This window comes from Macaca nemestrina, chromosome X (assembly GCF_043159975.1).
Source record: "Macaca nemestrina isolate mMacNem1 chromosome X, mMacNem.hap1, whole genome shotgun sequence".
Taxonomy (NCBI): domain Eukaryota; kingdom Metazoa; phylum Chordata; class Mammalia; order Primates; family Cercopithecidae; genus Macaca; species Macaca nemestrina.
In genome coordinates, this window is record NC_092145.1 from 128,135,430 (window position 1) to 128,152,627 (window position 17,198).

The 17,198-nt window shown below is 31.9% G+C and overlaps 1 protein-coding gene across 13 annotated transcripts in view; it reads left to right on the top strand.

Moving 5' to 3' along the window:
- Window positions 1-17,198, top strand: part of LOC105490348 (dystrophin) — a 2,266,916-nt gene that overhangs the window by 996,846 nt on the left and 1,252,872 nt on the right. For 11 of the 13 annotated variants that reach the window (XM_071089080.1, XM_071089088.1, XM_071089087.1 and 8 more), the window contains 4 exons: window positions 8,185-8,307; window positions 10,631-10,768; window positions 13,432-13,584; window positions 14,430-14,612. In XM_071089080.1, coding sequence (XP_070945181.1) covers window positions 8,185-8,307; window positions 10,631-10,768; window positions 13,432-13,584; window positions 14,430-14,612 — 597 coding nt within the window. The remainder of the gene's footprint in view (window positions 1-8,184; window positions 8,308-10,630; window positions 10,769-13,431; window positions 13,585-14,429; window positions 14,613-17,198) is intronic. The other 2 variants (XM_071089083.1, XM_071089086.1) reach the window with 2 other exon arrangements.

The window sequence follows — 17,198 nt, forward strand, 5'->3', positions numbered from 1 at the left end:
ATCTAGAAGGTCAAATGAAGATTTATTGGATTGAAAAATTTTAACTAAAGCTTAATTTTCTGTAGTCAGATTTGTCCATCCAAATATATTGATATTTCACAATCTCTTATAACTTAACACCTTCTATGATGGAAAATAATATTGTTTGTTAATTGGCACAGTATTCTTGCTATATATAGTCTTTTACTTTTTAAATTTTTGTAGGTTGGCACAGTATTCTTGTTATATATATTCTTTTAATTTATTTTTTTATATTTTTGTAGGTACATTGTAGGTATATAAATATTCATTTTAGTACAATTTTCTATAAAAAATAGATGAAAACTGAGGTGAAGACGTGTAAATATTGCATAATTTGTAGAGTATTAAATATGTAATATTTACAGCTAATATCTTCAGGTAATAGTAACAGATCACTGTTTCAAACTATATAATATCTGCAAATTTTATTTTACTGCCACGAATAAGAAAAATATGAACCTAACAACATAATTTTTATGCTAGCCTATTTTTCCACATGTGTAATTGGTTACCGTATAACAAGGTTAATTCCATTGAAACTTTGCTAATAAATCCCTTTGGTAATCATGTAAAATATTTTTAAAGTAGATGTGTAATTGAGTTTGGTGAGCAGTGTCATTTGATAAAATTATCTGGGTCTTGTTAGCATAACATTTGAAATAATTAAAGCTATTTGGTGAATCTTGATTGTTCTCCTTTGATAAAGGAAAATTAATCCCCTGATCAATGTCAGTAGATGAAAAGCAATTTTGCTTTGTACTAGAGACTTTCAGATATTTATAGCAGGTTATGAGAGAGTCAATGAGTTGCCCAAGTTCTCACAGTTAGACAGTTTGGTTAGAAAATATTAGATCTCAGTCCATTGCTTTGTCCACTTTAGTACGCTGACTCAGCATAGTTTACTGCCTCTATGTCATCAAATATTATTTGTTGGTCTACTATGCGTTAGTGTGAACATACCCAGTTTCACTGCAAATACAGTGATTTTGTTACACTTTTTGTATTAAAAATGAGAACAACAAAAGTTGGCAGGGAGGAAGAAATGGAAGAAGGAAGGGGGGATGGAAGAAATAGGAAAACAACTTAAGTAAAGCAAAAGAAAGTTTAAAATACGAAATTGCTTAAAGTGTTATGTTTTTGCTTTTTATTTATCTCCCCTATATATTTTAGAGTTAAATGTTTTCCCCTTTTAATTCATTTCCTACTCCAAAAACTCATGTAATTGTGAAATAGATAACTATTCTAAGTTAAACTTTATAAAAGGTAGACAGTAGGCAGTAGGTTCTTGACCCATGAATATATTTTGCATCCAATTTTAAAATGTGCAAGCATGAAATTAACCTCATCAATACAAAATCAGTTGAAATCTACTGGGCAATATCCTCTAATTAGCCTCACAAATTAGTTACATTTTCACATTTTTATCACCAAAGCATTAAAGGTAAACCAGTACTTTACCTATTCTCAAAAGAATGCAATCAATGAAATGTCACTATTTTGAGACAATTTATTTAATCTTAAACATAATATTTCTTACATTTTCTTGTAGTCTGCTCTAATAACTTTAAAATAATAGAATAAATAAGTTTATAAACCATATTTTAAATAATCTTTCTTCTAGCATAGATGTATCTTTCCAATACTTTTATATATTATTGTAAGTTCTTTTCCTCTGCAGATAGAATGATGTGAAATAACTCTTCATATCATATCAGTAGTCTGTCTTTTCTGTACTATAGGGTGTTGCTTATCCTTGAAATTTTTCATGTTGGTTTCCATGAATTCTTCTTATTTTTCTATATCAATATTGTAATGATAAATAAATTTTCAAAGCTGCAGAATGGAAAAAGGAGACTGATGGATTTGAAGCAATTTTAAACCAATCTGTAGCACTTGGATTATTTATTTTCAATTTAGGTTTTAGTGTGATTTGAATATAGTGGTAACTTATCATGATTATTAAGATTCCATAGTCCAGATTAACAAATGTTTATTTGCTGTCTGTGTAAACACAGTCATTATTATGCTAGTGTATCTATGCATGCCAAAGTAATATTTAACCAAGGAAAGCTTCCATTTTAAAACTAATAAAGTGTATCTGAGTAATTTTGAATGCTTTCAATTTACAATGAATCAGTTTGTAATTGATCTTGGTTTTCTTCAGTCTGTTATTCTTTGTTAACTTGTTATAAAAGTCAGCTTTAATGCCAAAACTTCAACAGAGCCTTAAATTTCATTAATCCTTAAGTAATCCAACAAAGCACAATTAATAGTTGTTAAGCAATTTGAAACATTAAAAAATCAAGGAAAACAAAGTGTTGTCTTTCTCAGTTTCTCTGTCTCTTCTTTATGTGTCCATTTACCCATTTATTATACTTCCCTGTGTTCTAATTTATATGTATTTTGTATGACTGCACAGTCATGCTAAAGCTCTTAAAAGGTAAGTAAAAAATCAAAGTGTCCAGAACCTATGCTTGGTATATATTTTCTCATGCAATATTATAACTTTTGTTTGATCATTTTCTATATAACTAAAACCTATTTTGTGTGCACTGTCTAACATTGTGTGATTTAATTGTGATTCTAGTTCTTTTGTGGTCATCTATTTCCTTTAAAGTCAATAGAAGTAACTTACCCAGTAATTAAGATGATTTATCAGCCATTGCTTTCAGTTGTTTTAGACAATTTATCATAATTCTGAATTGAAAAGCAGGCATGATATACTTTGTGTTTTAAAATTTGGTGACTCAAGAATGAGCTGTTAAATTATAAATGCTCTCTTACTGTATGTTTCCTTTATAAAGTTGCGTAAGAATTCCAAGTTACAAAGACAGTGAAGACCAAGGAATGACATGTAAAATTTTAATTGGGTGGGAAAGTGTTTCCTATTTTAGAACGGGCATAACCTAATGCTGAACTAGTGAACTCTTAAGAAAAACAATGAATTGTTTTTCTTTTTATTTATTTATTTATTTATTTTTTTAAATTTATTTATTATTATTATACTTTAAGTTGTAGGGTACATGTGCATAACGTGCAGGTTTGTTACATATGTATACTTGTGCCATGTTGCTGTGCTGCACCCATCAACTCGTCATTTACATCAGGTATAACTCCCAATGCAATCCCTCCCCCCTCCCCCCTCCCCATGATAGGCCCCGGTGTGTGATGTTCCCCTTCCTGAGTCCAAGTGATCTCATTGTTCAGTTCCCACCTATGAGTGAGAACATGCGGTGTTTGGTTTTCTGTTCTTGTGATAGTTTGCTAAGAATGATGGTTTCCAGCTGCATCCATGTCCCTACAAAGGACACAAACTCATCCTTTTTGATGGCTGCATAGTATTCCATGGTGTATATGTGCCACATTTTCTTAATCCAATCTGTCACTGATGGACATTTGGGTTGATTCCAAGTCTTTGCTATTGTGAATAGTGCCGCAATAAACATACGAGTGCATGTGTCTTTATAGCAGCATAATTTATAATCCTTTGGGTATATACCCAGTAATGGGATGGCTGGGTCATATACGCTTTGTGTCCAAAGACTATTAATCATATGGCTGTCAAATGGCTGGTGCTATCCTGCCAATAACATAGCTAAAATAATAATTGGTTTGATAAACTTATTTCAGTTATAAAATTGGTCACTGGTTAATTAAATATAGGTAGTTCTAAAACTACTGATTGATATAATAAGCACCTTTTTCTGTATAAAATAAAAGGCAGTGTTTTCACTGGAAAATAGAGTAGTATAAGACATATTGCCAACTTTAAGGATGGAAAATTTATTTAGAGAGACAAAGCATATATCTTTGAAAGCCAAATAATATTATATTCATGTCTATAAGAAAGTAGTGCAACACAAACCAAGATACACATAAATGAGAATAGAAACTCCTGAAATAACAGGTCAATCCCACTCCCATAATTTTTCCTATACCCCGAGGACTGCCTGAAAATTTCACTCAGAAAACATAATGCAAGATAATAAGACTGATACTGTAAGAATAATCCACATTCACCACAAGTTATAAACAAAACATCACTATTTTATTCATAGTAATTACGAGCTATTCATTCTTTTCAATGTTATAATAGTTAATAAAGCTGTAGACTGCCCAATAAGGTGGTCATGAACCACATGTGGCCACTGAGTTTTAGAAATTTGGCTACTCCAAGTTAAGATGTATAAATAAGTGTAAAATATGTGTGGGTTTTGAAGACAATATAAAAAAGTGTGAAATACTCATATTCTTATATTGATTATGAGTTTATATGATAATTTGGACATCTCAGTGAAATAAAATTAATTTTATCCCTTTTTTATTTTTTACTATGGCAACTAGAATATTTAAAATTACATGTTTGTGGCTTGTATTATATTTCTGTTGAGCTGCACTACTATAAAAGTTCTACTTGAATTTAGAGACAAGAACTTACTGTAAGGTTATAAAATTTTAAGAAAGTATCTGTGTGAAAAGGATTTTGTTCCTAAAATGTGACCGAATGCATCATTATCTAGTCTCTGCTTACAAACGTTTAGCATTACTTTAAAATCAGTGTGTTTTTAAAAAATTGCAATCCTAATCAGATGTTCTTATATAAGCCTAAAATTTAGGCTCCAAATAATTTTTGCCCACTGATTTTAGTTAATCACTTTGAAACCACACAAAATAAAACTACTCAAATTCTTAATCTTCATAATTTTTTTAACAAAATGCACGGTAGTCTTTTATTGGAAAATCCAGATCCTACACATTGAACTAAAGAAGTCTAAGTTTCCATTATCTTGCCCGAATAATTAGTTATTCATTTTTTGGTAGTCTCTCCCAAAGCTCTTTTTACATCTTTCCCCTTTTTTATGTTTACCTGGTGGTATCATGTTCCTTAATATTTGGGCAGCAGTTAACATACATACTCATATAATGCTAACCAGTCAGGTCTTTTGAAATTTCTACATGGAAATTGTGTTATTTAAAATTCCATGTCACTAAAAAAGCTCCTTGAAATGTCTATTTTGGCTCTCAATTATTAGTCTTTTGTTCACTTATTTTTTCAGGAAACATTTACTTGTGAATATTTACTATGTACCAGGAATGGCTCTAGGTTGAACATGAGGAACGCAACTCCATAGGATGTCTAGGCAACACACCCCACTCACTGTACCTGTTGTATGCCTTTTCTGTCTCCAAATAATTCCTGATTAAAAAAAAAAAAACTGCACACTGTAAACTAAATGCAAGGCCATGATACCACTTTCTATATCGCTGCAGATAAATTAATTAGTAGTTTTGTTCTTCAGAATTATGTAACTCTACCAAACTGGAATCTAAAATCCTCCATATTCACCATTACAATGTTATGATTTCGTCAAATCCCTTGGTAAAATAAAGACTCATTATATCAATAAGCATTTATTTTATCCTTTAAAACTATAGATTTCAAGGGAGTAAGGGTTTGAACTGAGCCAATGGGTGATTAGGATTTTGAGAGGAAACAAATAAGACCCAAGATTTATAGAGCATGTATTTATATTGGATGAATGCATAGAATTTTGAGAGAAAATAATAGTCAACATTTATTAAGCTTTTATTATATACCAGACACCATTCTAACATATTTGATCTTAGTAACAGCCCTATGAGGTAGATATTCATCTTATCTCCATGTTATAAAGAAACTGAGGTTCAATGAGGATAAATAACTTGTCTAAATTCCCTCAGCTAGCAAATGGTAGAGCCCAGATTCAATCCATGCATTCTCATACAGAAGTTTATGTTCTTCACCAGAAGATGAAAAGTATTCTAAGGGCATTGAAGGAGGCATAACAGAAGGTCACCAAATGACCCGCAAAAAAAAGGTCTATATTAGGAACACTTAAATAAGGCTGGAAAGTCTTTGGGGCAAGATTAGGGGAAGCCTTGACTGCTGTGCTGGAGTTTGGACTTTATTTATACTCAGTAGATGCAGAAGGTTGTTCAGCAAATAAATAGCATAATGAAAGAAAGGTTTTTGAAACATAGTAAGCTGATCATTGGGCACAGGCTGGAATTGGTTTGACTGAAAGGAGATTTTACATCTGTTCAAAGCTTATTGCTTTAGTTTTGTGTGAGGACCAGGAACAACGATGGAACCTCTGGGAATACAAAGCAAGTGGATCATAGCAAGTCAATTGACTCTTGATATTTGTTAGACATTAGAGTGAGATATTAAAAAATAACATGACTTATGTTTTACATCTGAATGACTGAGAGAAATGGTCTTCTATTAACAGAACTATGGAATTTAGTATTGTAAGTAGTTTGGGGAAAAGATAATGAACTCCATACTACAAATGTCAAATTTCAAGTGAAAATTCAGCTGGCTATTGGAGAGTCTAGATAGGAATTCAAAAGTGAGATAACAGCTTAGCGTGAAGATTTGGAACATATAAAATATTGTTAAATTCATAGAAAATTGTATCTTAAATTCATAGAAGTTAAATTCGTGGAGAGAGAAGCTAGAGAAGAAGCAGTGGAATAAAACAGGTAAATCTGACTGCAAATAGACCTATGTTCTTCTGACATCCAAGTACACAATAGAAGTTATTTTAAGTGTGATTTATCATTATTTATTCACAAAATCACATAGAACAGTTGCTTTCATTAAATATTAGCAAATGTGAACAGCCATTTAATAACAAAATATTACCAAATTGATAATTATTCAGTTATAATTCTAAAGGATGTTAATCTTTTTACTTTTACCATGTAAACAATGTATGATTTTAAAGTACAATAATTGCTAATAATACAGAAATTGAAACTTTAAGCATGTTTATAGCACTACCAATCTGTATTGGTTCAAATAACTCATATTTCAAATGGCAAATGATCATTAGGTTTTAAAAACTGTTACCATAATAGGTCACTTAAAATTATAAATCCTTTCATGGGTGTGTAGAAGTACCTAGAAGATATGTGGTTATTCATGTTGCATATGAGAATCATGTCATCATGAATAGCATTTGATTATTCACTTCTTCAGTAGTGACAGATTATTACCTTTAGATATTTAGTTTTTCTTTTACTCTTATCCATATTGTTCACAAGAAATTGCCATCTAATAAAAATTCAACCTCTGCCTGGGAATGTGACTGGGGAAGGGTAGGTGGGGACCAAACTTGGTGAATGTAATCATCCTGGCATAAGACACAGAGGTCATTACTGAATTGGTTTTACAAAAGTAAAAAGTTTTAGCTCTGAAAGCAAATCAGAACTCTGTATGTCAACTGTGGGTTTTCAAAAGCTATCACATATAAAATATTTTCTAGTGTTTTAATGGAAAGAAATACAGCATAAAGGTTGAGAGAGCATCAATGTATTTTATTAACAGAATTTAATAACTAAATCTTGCCCACTTTTTTAAATATATATTTGATGTTCCATGTCTTTTCACTTATCACTCCTTTTCAAGGGTTTTGTTTAGAAAGTCAAAGGATTTTAAAGTTTTTTGAGATCATGGTCATTATCAATTCAAAAGTAAAGAAACATTGATGTTTCCAAGGTTGAAAAGTATAGATTCTTTATGTGAAATATATTAGGTTCATTTGTTTGAATTTATTTGCATCACCAACAAAACTGTTCCTAAGGCAAGTTAATGGCATTGTTTGTCTTAGAAGAGCATGCTTGTCAATTGTGCTGTGCTAAAAATGTCATTTAAAACATCTGAGCAGATTGCCATGTAGTTTTTCTAAGGATAAGATGACAGTTCTGCATTTCTACCTGAGGTTACTGTTATTTGATGAATGAGGCAATTTCTGATGAGGCATATTTAACCAAATGTATTTATATCAGAATATTTAAAATAAGATCAATTTTGACTTTAGAATATTAAGAATTAGCCCATTCAAATGTATCTGTAAATTGACTGTTGTTGATATCACCAAATGATGAATTGTACTATCTTGCATGTATGTTCGGCTCTGGTGATGTTAAATGTTTCCCCTTATTTGCATCCTCAGGTACTTTTCCAGTTGTATTTCAAAACCCTTCATAAAACATAATATGGAAACATAATGCATGTGATTAGTTTAGCAACAGGAGGTTGAATAAATGTATATCTTTTGGTTTATGTTTCTAATAAAAAGTAATTTTGATTTAAATTAGCACTATCTTTTTTTTTAGGCCTCCATTCCTTTGAAGGAATTGGAGCAGTTTAACTCAGATATACAAAAATTGCTTGAACCACTGGAGGCTGAAATTCAGCAGGGGGTGAATCTGAAAGAGGAAGACTTCAATAAAGATATGGTAAATTGGTTGTGATAAAAGTGTGAATGAACTAGGAGTGGAAATAAATATTTGGAAAGAAATTATATAACCCAAGTCTCCAACTGAATTTTCAGAAAACATCTTACACATTTTATGATTCTAATGATTTTATAAATGCAGAGTATTCTTTTTGACCTTTTATTACTAATGCTGAGTTACTATGGTATGGTAATATAGGAGCACTTACGGTTTCTAATAAACAGCTCAGCAATTTTCTTTTGACCTGTCCTACTTTTGAACTTATCAAGGGCAAAATGTAATTGGAAAACAGGAGTCAAATCATAAAATAAACTAAACATTTAATAAAATACTCAACTATCATAGATGACTGACATTTTGTATCAGCAATGTTTTTGGTAGTATAACATTTTTTTCAATGAAGAGGGAATAATGCATAGTATGAACATTATTTATTACAATTTCACACAAAGTTGTTTTACCAAATAGTTGATTAGTTAGTATATGTCTAAAATTTGTATAAATTTATGCTGCTTATTTCATGGGAGTAAAGAAATATGATCATGTGGGCTATTCCCAGCCTCAGAATATTCTCCTTCAATCCCAACTAATTTCAAAATACCTACTATATTTCTCTCTGGCTTGAATATTTTTATATCACATCCTTATTAACTGACTTTTGTTTCTCTCTTCATCCTCCTTTTCACAGTTTTTCCCCTCTTCCACTGCCATCACCTCTGTGGCATTCTTAACCTTTACATTTATCAGTGCTAGAGCCTTCTCAGACAGTGCTTGAAAGTGACATCAGAAGGCAATATATAAATTTTAGGTAATAAGTGTGAAGCAATAGGAGAACTATTCCCACCAATCTTAGTTCCCACTTCCTGGAGCTGCCTCAGTCAGTACTCCCCGTGTATGGGGTTTGGTGGCCTTGCCAACTTAGCTTGTGGAAAGAAAGAAGAGGCTTTCCAAGTTGCTGAGTTACAGCAATCTCTACTTCAGGTCAAAGAAGAAACCAGAGGGCACCAAGATGAAAAAAAGTACTGCTTACCTCTTGGGCTGACCACCAACTGCCCTAGAGCCCTCAACTGGTATAGGGAAAGAAGTGAAGTGGGTTTTTAAATTTTTTGTTTTTGTTTTTGTTTTTGTCCCCAGTCTTAGAAAATGCTACAGACTTTTACAGTACATTTTAAAATAAGTGAAGTCTTTCACAGACTTTAAGTATATAATGTGCCTATATGATGATAAGTATATAATGTGTCTATATTATGCTGTACATTTCTTTAGATTATTGACCAGTCTCTGACAAAAATAATCCCATTCCCCCATACAAAATGAATAAGTCCTCAGTTGTGTGTTGAAGTTTGTGCATTATAGATTTAAATATATAATATGTAATTCCTTGAATTGTAATACACACACACAAATACATGTGAGTTTTGAAATTTATTATTTGTTTTCCTTATGTCATCAGTGTACCTTAAGTACCATTACATGGTGAGACAACTTGATATAAAGTTTTCACATTTTGAGTTGAAAGACAGAAAACTAAAGGTGAAAAATCACGTGGCCATATATGTGACTGTATTAGACCAGCATTTATTCAAAACATTTTGTTTCGAAGGAAAGAAAATTAAGATATTGTTCTTGCAGTCTAAAGGAACAAAATACCCATTGAAAATGTTTAAAGCCATTTTCCAATCCATATTTTAATGTTATTTGATCATATTTATTTAAAATTAACATGCATATATGAGATATTTTAGTAATTATTTTATGGTAATTTAACACATCATTTTTATTAATATCTTGATATTTCTCCTATTGGGCATGTAGGTTTCAGAAATGAAGCAGTAATTATTAGATAGGAATTAGTGTACATTTAAAACAAAATAGTTTCATGTAGTTGTGTGTTAATATTTTCAGATCTGTTATCTCAGTCACAAATACACATCTGTATTCCTTTATGGATCAGTTAACATTATAAAAACATTAGCTCATTTCTCTAATTTTTTAATTTCTAGAACTACACTAAAAAAGCCAAAAGAATACTTTCACAGTAATTCATGACTTGTCTGACATGATGAAGTACCACACTCCCCCATCTTTCTACAGGTGCCCCTAAAAATGTGTTCTTTACAACTAGATGGGAGGAAACTAATTTTAAAACCTAAAGTACAAAATGTAAAAGAAAGGCTATGAGCACAGTATCTTATAGCATTCCATGAAAGTTTTAAATTGGATTTTTTTGTGTGTGTTTAAATAACATGTCTTATTATCTCTGTTAACAATGTACAGCTTTTTAAAAACAAAAATGAAGACTGTACTTGTTGTTTTTAATCAGAATGAAGACAATGAGGGTACTGTAAAAGAATTGTTGCAAAGAGGAGACAACTTACAACAAAGAATCACAGATGAGAGAAAGCGAGAGGAAATAAAGATAAAACAGCAGCTGTTACAGACAAAACATAATGCTCTCAAGGTATTAGAGCTAAAATTATAATATACCTTGCCTGTGGTTTTTTTTAATACATAGGGTAAAATATATTGTGCATTAATAAAATCTGCTTAAGGCTCTTAGTCATCAGAAATTCACTTTTTCTGCTCAACATGTGTGCTTTATTTAACATTTTTGAGTGGTGTTTGATTTTGAAAGATGTGTTGCTTAAAAATTATGACTTTTTAAAGACAGATTTTTCTAAGTAGTACTCGAAAGATGGAATTGCATTCATAGTACTTATACATTTAATCTTCTATTATGCTTTATTTTTATCAGTTACTTTATATTAAAAAAAAAACCTGCCTAACTGCCAGAATAACCAATCTACATGTATCCATTATTCCTCCTTTCTTTACTTTATTGATTTTATTTGCAATAGGTCCAATTTTTTGGTAACCTGATACTTGTTTAATAAGCCCTGGATTCTTTTCATTTATTTACTTTTAAAACTTTCTTATGCCTTTAAGAAAGTCACTCTTTGCAACTCACTATCTACAAAAGTCGAATTTCATTTATATAGGAATCCTCAAAAATAATCTTACTGCCTTTGAATAAGAATGGCTACTTTCATATTAAGCAGTGTAGTATATGGCTTCAAGTCCCCACGTGACTCATCTGGATTGTGCAGGAAGAGCAGGATAAACTTAATTTTTCTATAACAGTATCTAGGAAGTTCTCGAGAGTAGACAAGTAGAAAGTTTTGTGAAAGAACCTTTTTTTTTTGTATATGCTTTGCAATAATCACTATTTGCATGCATGGCTGATTTTCTAATACTGTTCATTGCTGAGCTTTTCATTGTAAATCACTCTTTGGAGCTATGTAGTTATGAAGATGGGTCCACCTAGTAGGTAGATGGAGTCTGCTTTCTACATGCAAATAAGAGAATAAAACCTTTCTCCCTATAGTCAACCAAATAAACACTGCTGAGAATGTAATTACACAATATTGTGCCTGCAAGGAATCCACAAGGAAAATCTAATTGGCCAGCAGGTGTTCTGAAGGTAACTGCTGATAAATATAGTAAACAGAAAAGGCCTCTTCCTCAAGGGAGTGCAAAAGCACACCGTAATGTGTCTAGAAAATCAGAACGCTATGTAACTCACACCCTTCCAACTGTGAGCAAGCTTTCAGAAGTATCTACACTGGTAGTACGAAGGCATGTGTCCTACTGAATAGCAGTGTTTAATGGTTATCTGGCATTCCTCTAAAGAAATCTACATGATGTCTCTAAATATTTTACATATTATGCATCACTTTGTGCCTAGGAAATGAAAGATGTTTCAGATTTATGACCACCAAGCCCTTTCTCTTGGCAAAGATGTGAGTTATGTCACAAATAAGGCATGGCTCAACTCTAATTCACGTGGCTGTATCTTGTTACCTTTGAAAAAAGCAGCATTCGATCTGACTCCTCAGAAGGTTTGAAAATTCAACATAAAATGAAAAGTACAGCAAGTTTTAAATCCCCAATTTTAAACAAACTTGATAATGAAATATAGGTCATTCTTGCAAATATAGGCTATAAGTGATTAATCAAAGTCATCAACCCTACTTGCCAAACCAGTCTATACCAACATATTCAATAACTTTTTAAACCTGTCAAATGGTTCGAATTCTGGTCCTTACGAAATATTTTAGAGAAGGTCAAAACTTTCCAACGCAATGAAATTTCTAGAAGTTTTCTGATATTTATTTTTTTTAGCTTGAATTAAACCTGTGAATAAAACCCTAATTGCTAATTTCTGTAGAAATGAAAGCTGCATGCAGAGCTTATGTTCCCATGAATTATAAAATGGCATTTGACTAATTCTATTAATCACAGAAGATATTGTGTGTGCTCGCAAAGAGCATGATGACTGATTTCCCCCCATTGTAGATTTATTAAATTAGTCTTATCACATTGATTTGAAAGTATGCACTTGCTGTTTTCTTTTTTCAAACAGTTGTTTTGCATTTAGAGCATGATTTGGTACAGTAAGATAAATTTGGCTATGCAAGCCTTGGAAGGAGAAGCGTTTGTCTAACATAATTTTTTGTTAGTTATGTTCACAAATATATGAACAATGGTGTCACTTCTACACATACAGCTTGGAACAGTTTATAAGAGAACTAAAATGGCTTTATATTTCTAATAATCAAATATTAATGGCCTATGAAATTCTTATGTAGGCACTTCTACAAACATGAATATATGTTGTTTGAGTACATAAAGTTCTGTTGATGAGTCCCAAGGCTAAAGATATACATTTTAGAATTTTACCTATTTTAAGTCAAATACAAACTCACTAGGTTTGTGAGTTTGTATCTAGTTAAGTCAATTGTATTTGTATGTTACACTCTTTCATATAAACTACACAACAATTAGCTTGTTAAGAGTCAATTAAATGTGACAAGATTTTTAAGCAAGTTTGAACATGGTAAGAGAATATACTTTAAGTGTGTTATTCAGGTTTCTGAGCTTCTTATACATGGGTCCTGCCTCATGAATACACAATTTAATTAAGTCTTTGTATATTTTGCATATAAATATGAAGTTAAGTTGTACAAAAAGATGAGGGACACAAATTATTTTGATAAATAACTGCAGCCAGAAGTGCACTATACATATATATTGATATTTTAATAATGTCTGCACCATGAACAGGATTTGAGGTCTCAAAGAAGAAAAAAGGCTCTAGAAATTTCTCATCAGTGGTATCAATACAAGAGGCAGGCTGATGATCTCCTGAAATGCTTGGATGACATTGAAAAAAAATTAGCCAGCCTACCTGAACCCAGAGATGAAAGGAAAATAAAGGTAATGTTGTTTTAGAATGTCAATACCAGATTTTATTATACAGTTTAACCTGTGAAGATCGTGTTTAAAATGTTGATGTTCTTGTTTCTATTAATGGTCTCTTTGATTTGATGCATTTCTTTGTATTCTGTGTTGTTTTCAGTAAATGTATTAAGTGTTATTCAGTTGACATAATGTTGAATGAATAAAATGTTTTACTTTCAGACTATGTAAAATGATTTAAGAAATGTGATGTGTTTTCTGGTAAAATTGTAATTGACTTTGTGTATCTTTGTTCCAGATGAACTAATGACTTATCGGTATATGGACGACTTCTTACTCATGTTAGCACATTCATTTCATCAGAGCATCTTCTCACATCAGTGTTAAATCTCTATAGATTTATTTGCTTATTGTCTAAATATGTTTTTTCTGTTATTTTACACTTTTTATTTTGCTTCGTTCTTTGTTGAGTTCCTCAAACCTTTAAAAAGGAAATAAATGACTTATTCACTTACCCTCTAAATTATATTCTATATGGATGGTCCCTAATAAATAATGAGTTATCACTCCAAATTGATTCAAATCCCAAGACACCAGAGGAATTTAGAAGAAAGAAAATGTTAGACCAATTTAAATATTTACTTAATTAGAATGTCTAAAACCAAGCATTCAAAGGATAACAGGAATAATATTTGGATTATTGAACGAGGATGACAGTCATGCCTTTCATATTTGTAAATTTCAAAGGCTGACAATAAAGGGACAACAGCCTTTAAAATTTCTGAGAGAAGTATTTGCTGCCTGCAAGTCGGTTGATATGGTTAGCTAACTGCCCTGGGCCCTGTATTGGTTTTGCTCAATAGGAAATTGATCGGGAATTGCAGAAGAAGAAAGAGGAGCTGAATGCAGTGCGTAGGCAAGCTGAGGGCTTGTCTGAGGATGGGGCCGCAATGGCAGTGGAGCCAACTCAGATCCAGCTCAGCAAGCGCTGGCGGGAAATTGAGAGCAAATTTGCTCAGTTTCGAAGACTCAACTTTGCACAAATTGTGAGTTGTTACTGGCAAACCTACGTATGTGTTTGCAACTACTACTCTATTAACAGAGGCCTACTAATAAAAAAGAGACAAAAAATCTGGGTGCAATTTTAAACTTCTAATGTACATTCTGAAAGTGAGTAGTTTCCCTCACTTTGGGCTTCTGTAACACTAGTGCTTAATTTTACAGATTAAAGACACAAGAAGTTAACAGATAATAGGAAAACCCCCTTATCAAAAATGAAAATACATCTTAATTTTTTTTGCTACATCATTTTTCATAACATTGACAATGTTAATTTGTCAATTTATCATACATTCACTTTACTTCAGTGTCTAATCCAAAAAAAATATGTATTGCTTTCCTGAGATCATCCCATGCTGATTTTACTTTCTTAATGTATACATGATAAATAATAAATATTTTGTGGTACATCTTATGTCAACCTGCATAAGCCATTATCTCATTGACTTGAAGAATAATAACTTGGTCCTCACACCTGGTTTGACTACTTAATGGGCTACAGTGCTCATAAAAGAACTGGATGCCTAGTAAGATGGTTGGTAATTGATTGCAGATTGAACAATATCAGATAATGTTATTACTGAAATGTTCCCAACCAAAACAAAAAGGAGTGACTGCTCTTCTTTCAGACAACTGAATGGAATGTGTATGGTTATCTCTTTAAAAAGGCAATTCAGAATTGTTAGCTTGGTCTCAGTTCTTTATTTGTAATAGGCTATAAACCATAGAGGTTTTCTGACAGGTATATTTTTGTTCCTATTATTAACTCTTGTAAGATGAAGAGGAATGATCATCATCTGTAATTATACAAGAAAGTACTACTCCTCACAAAACCAGGAAGTCAAAGTCTGGAAACTAAGGCTTTATAGTTAAGTTAGGTGGAATTATATGAATCAAACAGATACTCAACCATTTTGCCCTATATAAATAACAACTGCATAGAGTTCAGCCCATGTATGAGACTTCTTGGGAACTTCTGTGATACTGTCAGTTCCATTTAATTTGGTGTATATTTTTAAAATGTCAAAGGCAATTACCATAACTTTATTTTATAAACATATAAGGGAAGTATGTTGCATATTATCGTGACTTCTTTTTATACTTCAAGAAAATTCATAAATACACTGTTTTCTGTTAAATCTAATACCCTATTGGAAGAATACAAGGAATATTGAAACTGTATTGCATGTGAAGTCTAATTCCACCTGGCTGAATGTTTCAGCCTATTATCCTTCATATTAGATGTTATGAACGTAATGTGTCATACATAACCTTATACTAATCAGCAAGCCTGTGTCTGTAGATGCAGTGTGAAGCGAAAGATTGAGGCAATCAAAAAGAAAATTCTAGTAAAATAGTTTCACCTCAATTTAATAGCTCATTCAAGGGGAAGTCTTTGCTTTGGATTATCTGACTACTAACTCAATTCTCCATTCCAATTTTCCCCATGTCTTGACACACCCAATATGCAGGTTTAAAATTCGTTGCAAACTAATCAAGTTACCAACGCTTTATAGCTAAATAGGCACAAGATCAAAAATCTCCCTAAACCGCTTACTTCAAATGCCATTATGTCCCTATTCATAGTAGACTCTCAACAAATATTTGTACAACGTAATAATGATTGGTGAAATAAAGGAAGCATATGTGAACCAGTAGATATTTTTAAAAAATTATAGTAAAATTATAGGATGTATTTTCCTCATAAACGATTTCTTCTTAAATTTTATACATTAAAGATACAAAATTCAGAATGTGAAGGGGGCTATTTTTGTGTTAATTCTTAATTATCCATGATAATAAAGTGATCACAATATGTATGAAGAATAATCAATTTAATATCACAGTTATATTTGGCATTGGATTTTAATTAGAACTGAAGGATAATTGATAGATGACAAATAGGTATATAGGTTGGTAGGTAGATGGACAGGTGGATGTAGAAATATTCAAGATGTATCTTTATACTTTACCAATTGTCAATGCATTTTGAAACTAATTTCACTGTGGCCACTGATTAGAGTTATCTCTCTCAATTCTTATGCACTAGAGTCATTTGTGGTAGTCACAGTAAGCAGATTAATGAAAAGTAGTATTTGATATAACCTTACAATGGCTCTGATGCAACATATGCCATAGCTTCAGAATTTCTTACTTCCCCCTGTATTCTCCTTCTCTAATTGTTTGATTTTTATTTTTCCTGAGTGTCTCTTTCTGTTTTCTTTTCTAGATATAAACTCTAGGCTTAAAGTTAATCTTTCATGTCTTTACAGCAACAATTTGAAATAGTAAGCGGTATTCCTAAAGTGCTTAGTATGTGAGAGCTGAGTGAGTTTAAAATGAAAAATTAATTTTCCTTATTTCACAGATACTCAGAGAACTGCTAAACACTGTAAAATTAAGGCATTTAGGAGACTCTGCCCATGTTAGAGCTCTATATGGTAGTAATAAAGCTCAGAAAAGGACTGAGACTTTGAGGGAACAATCATGAGGAGGCGCCCAGCCACACAGGAATGCAGACCAAAGCATAGTAGAGGGTATCTGCAAATTATGGTCCTCAGGGCAAACCTGAA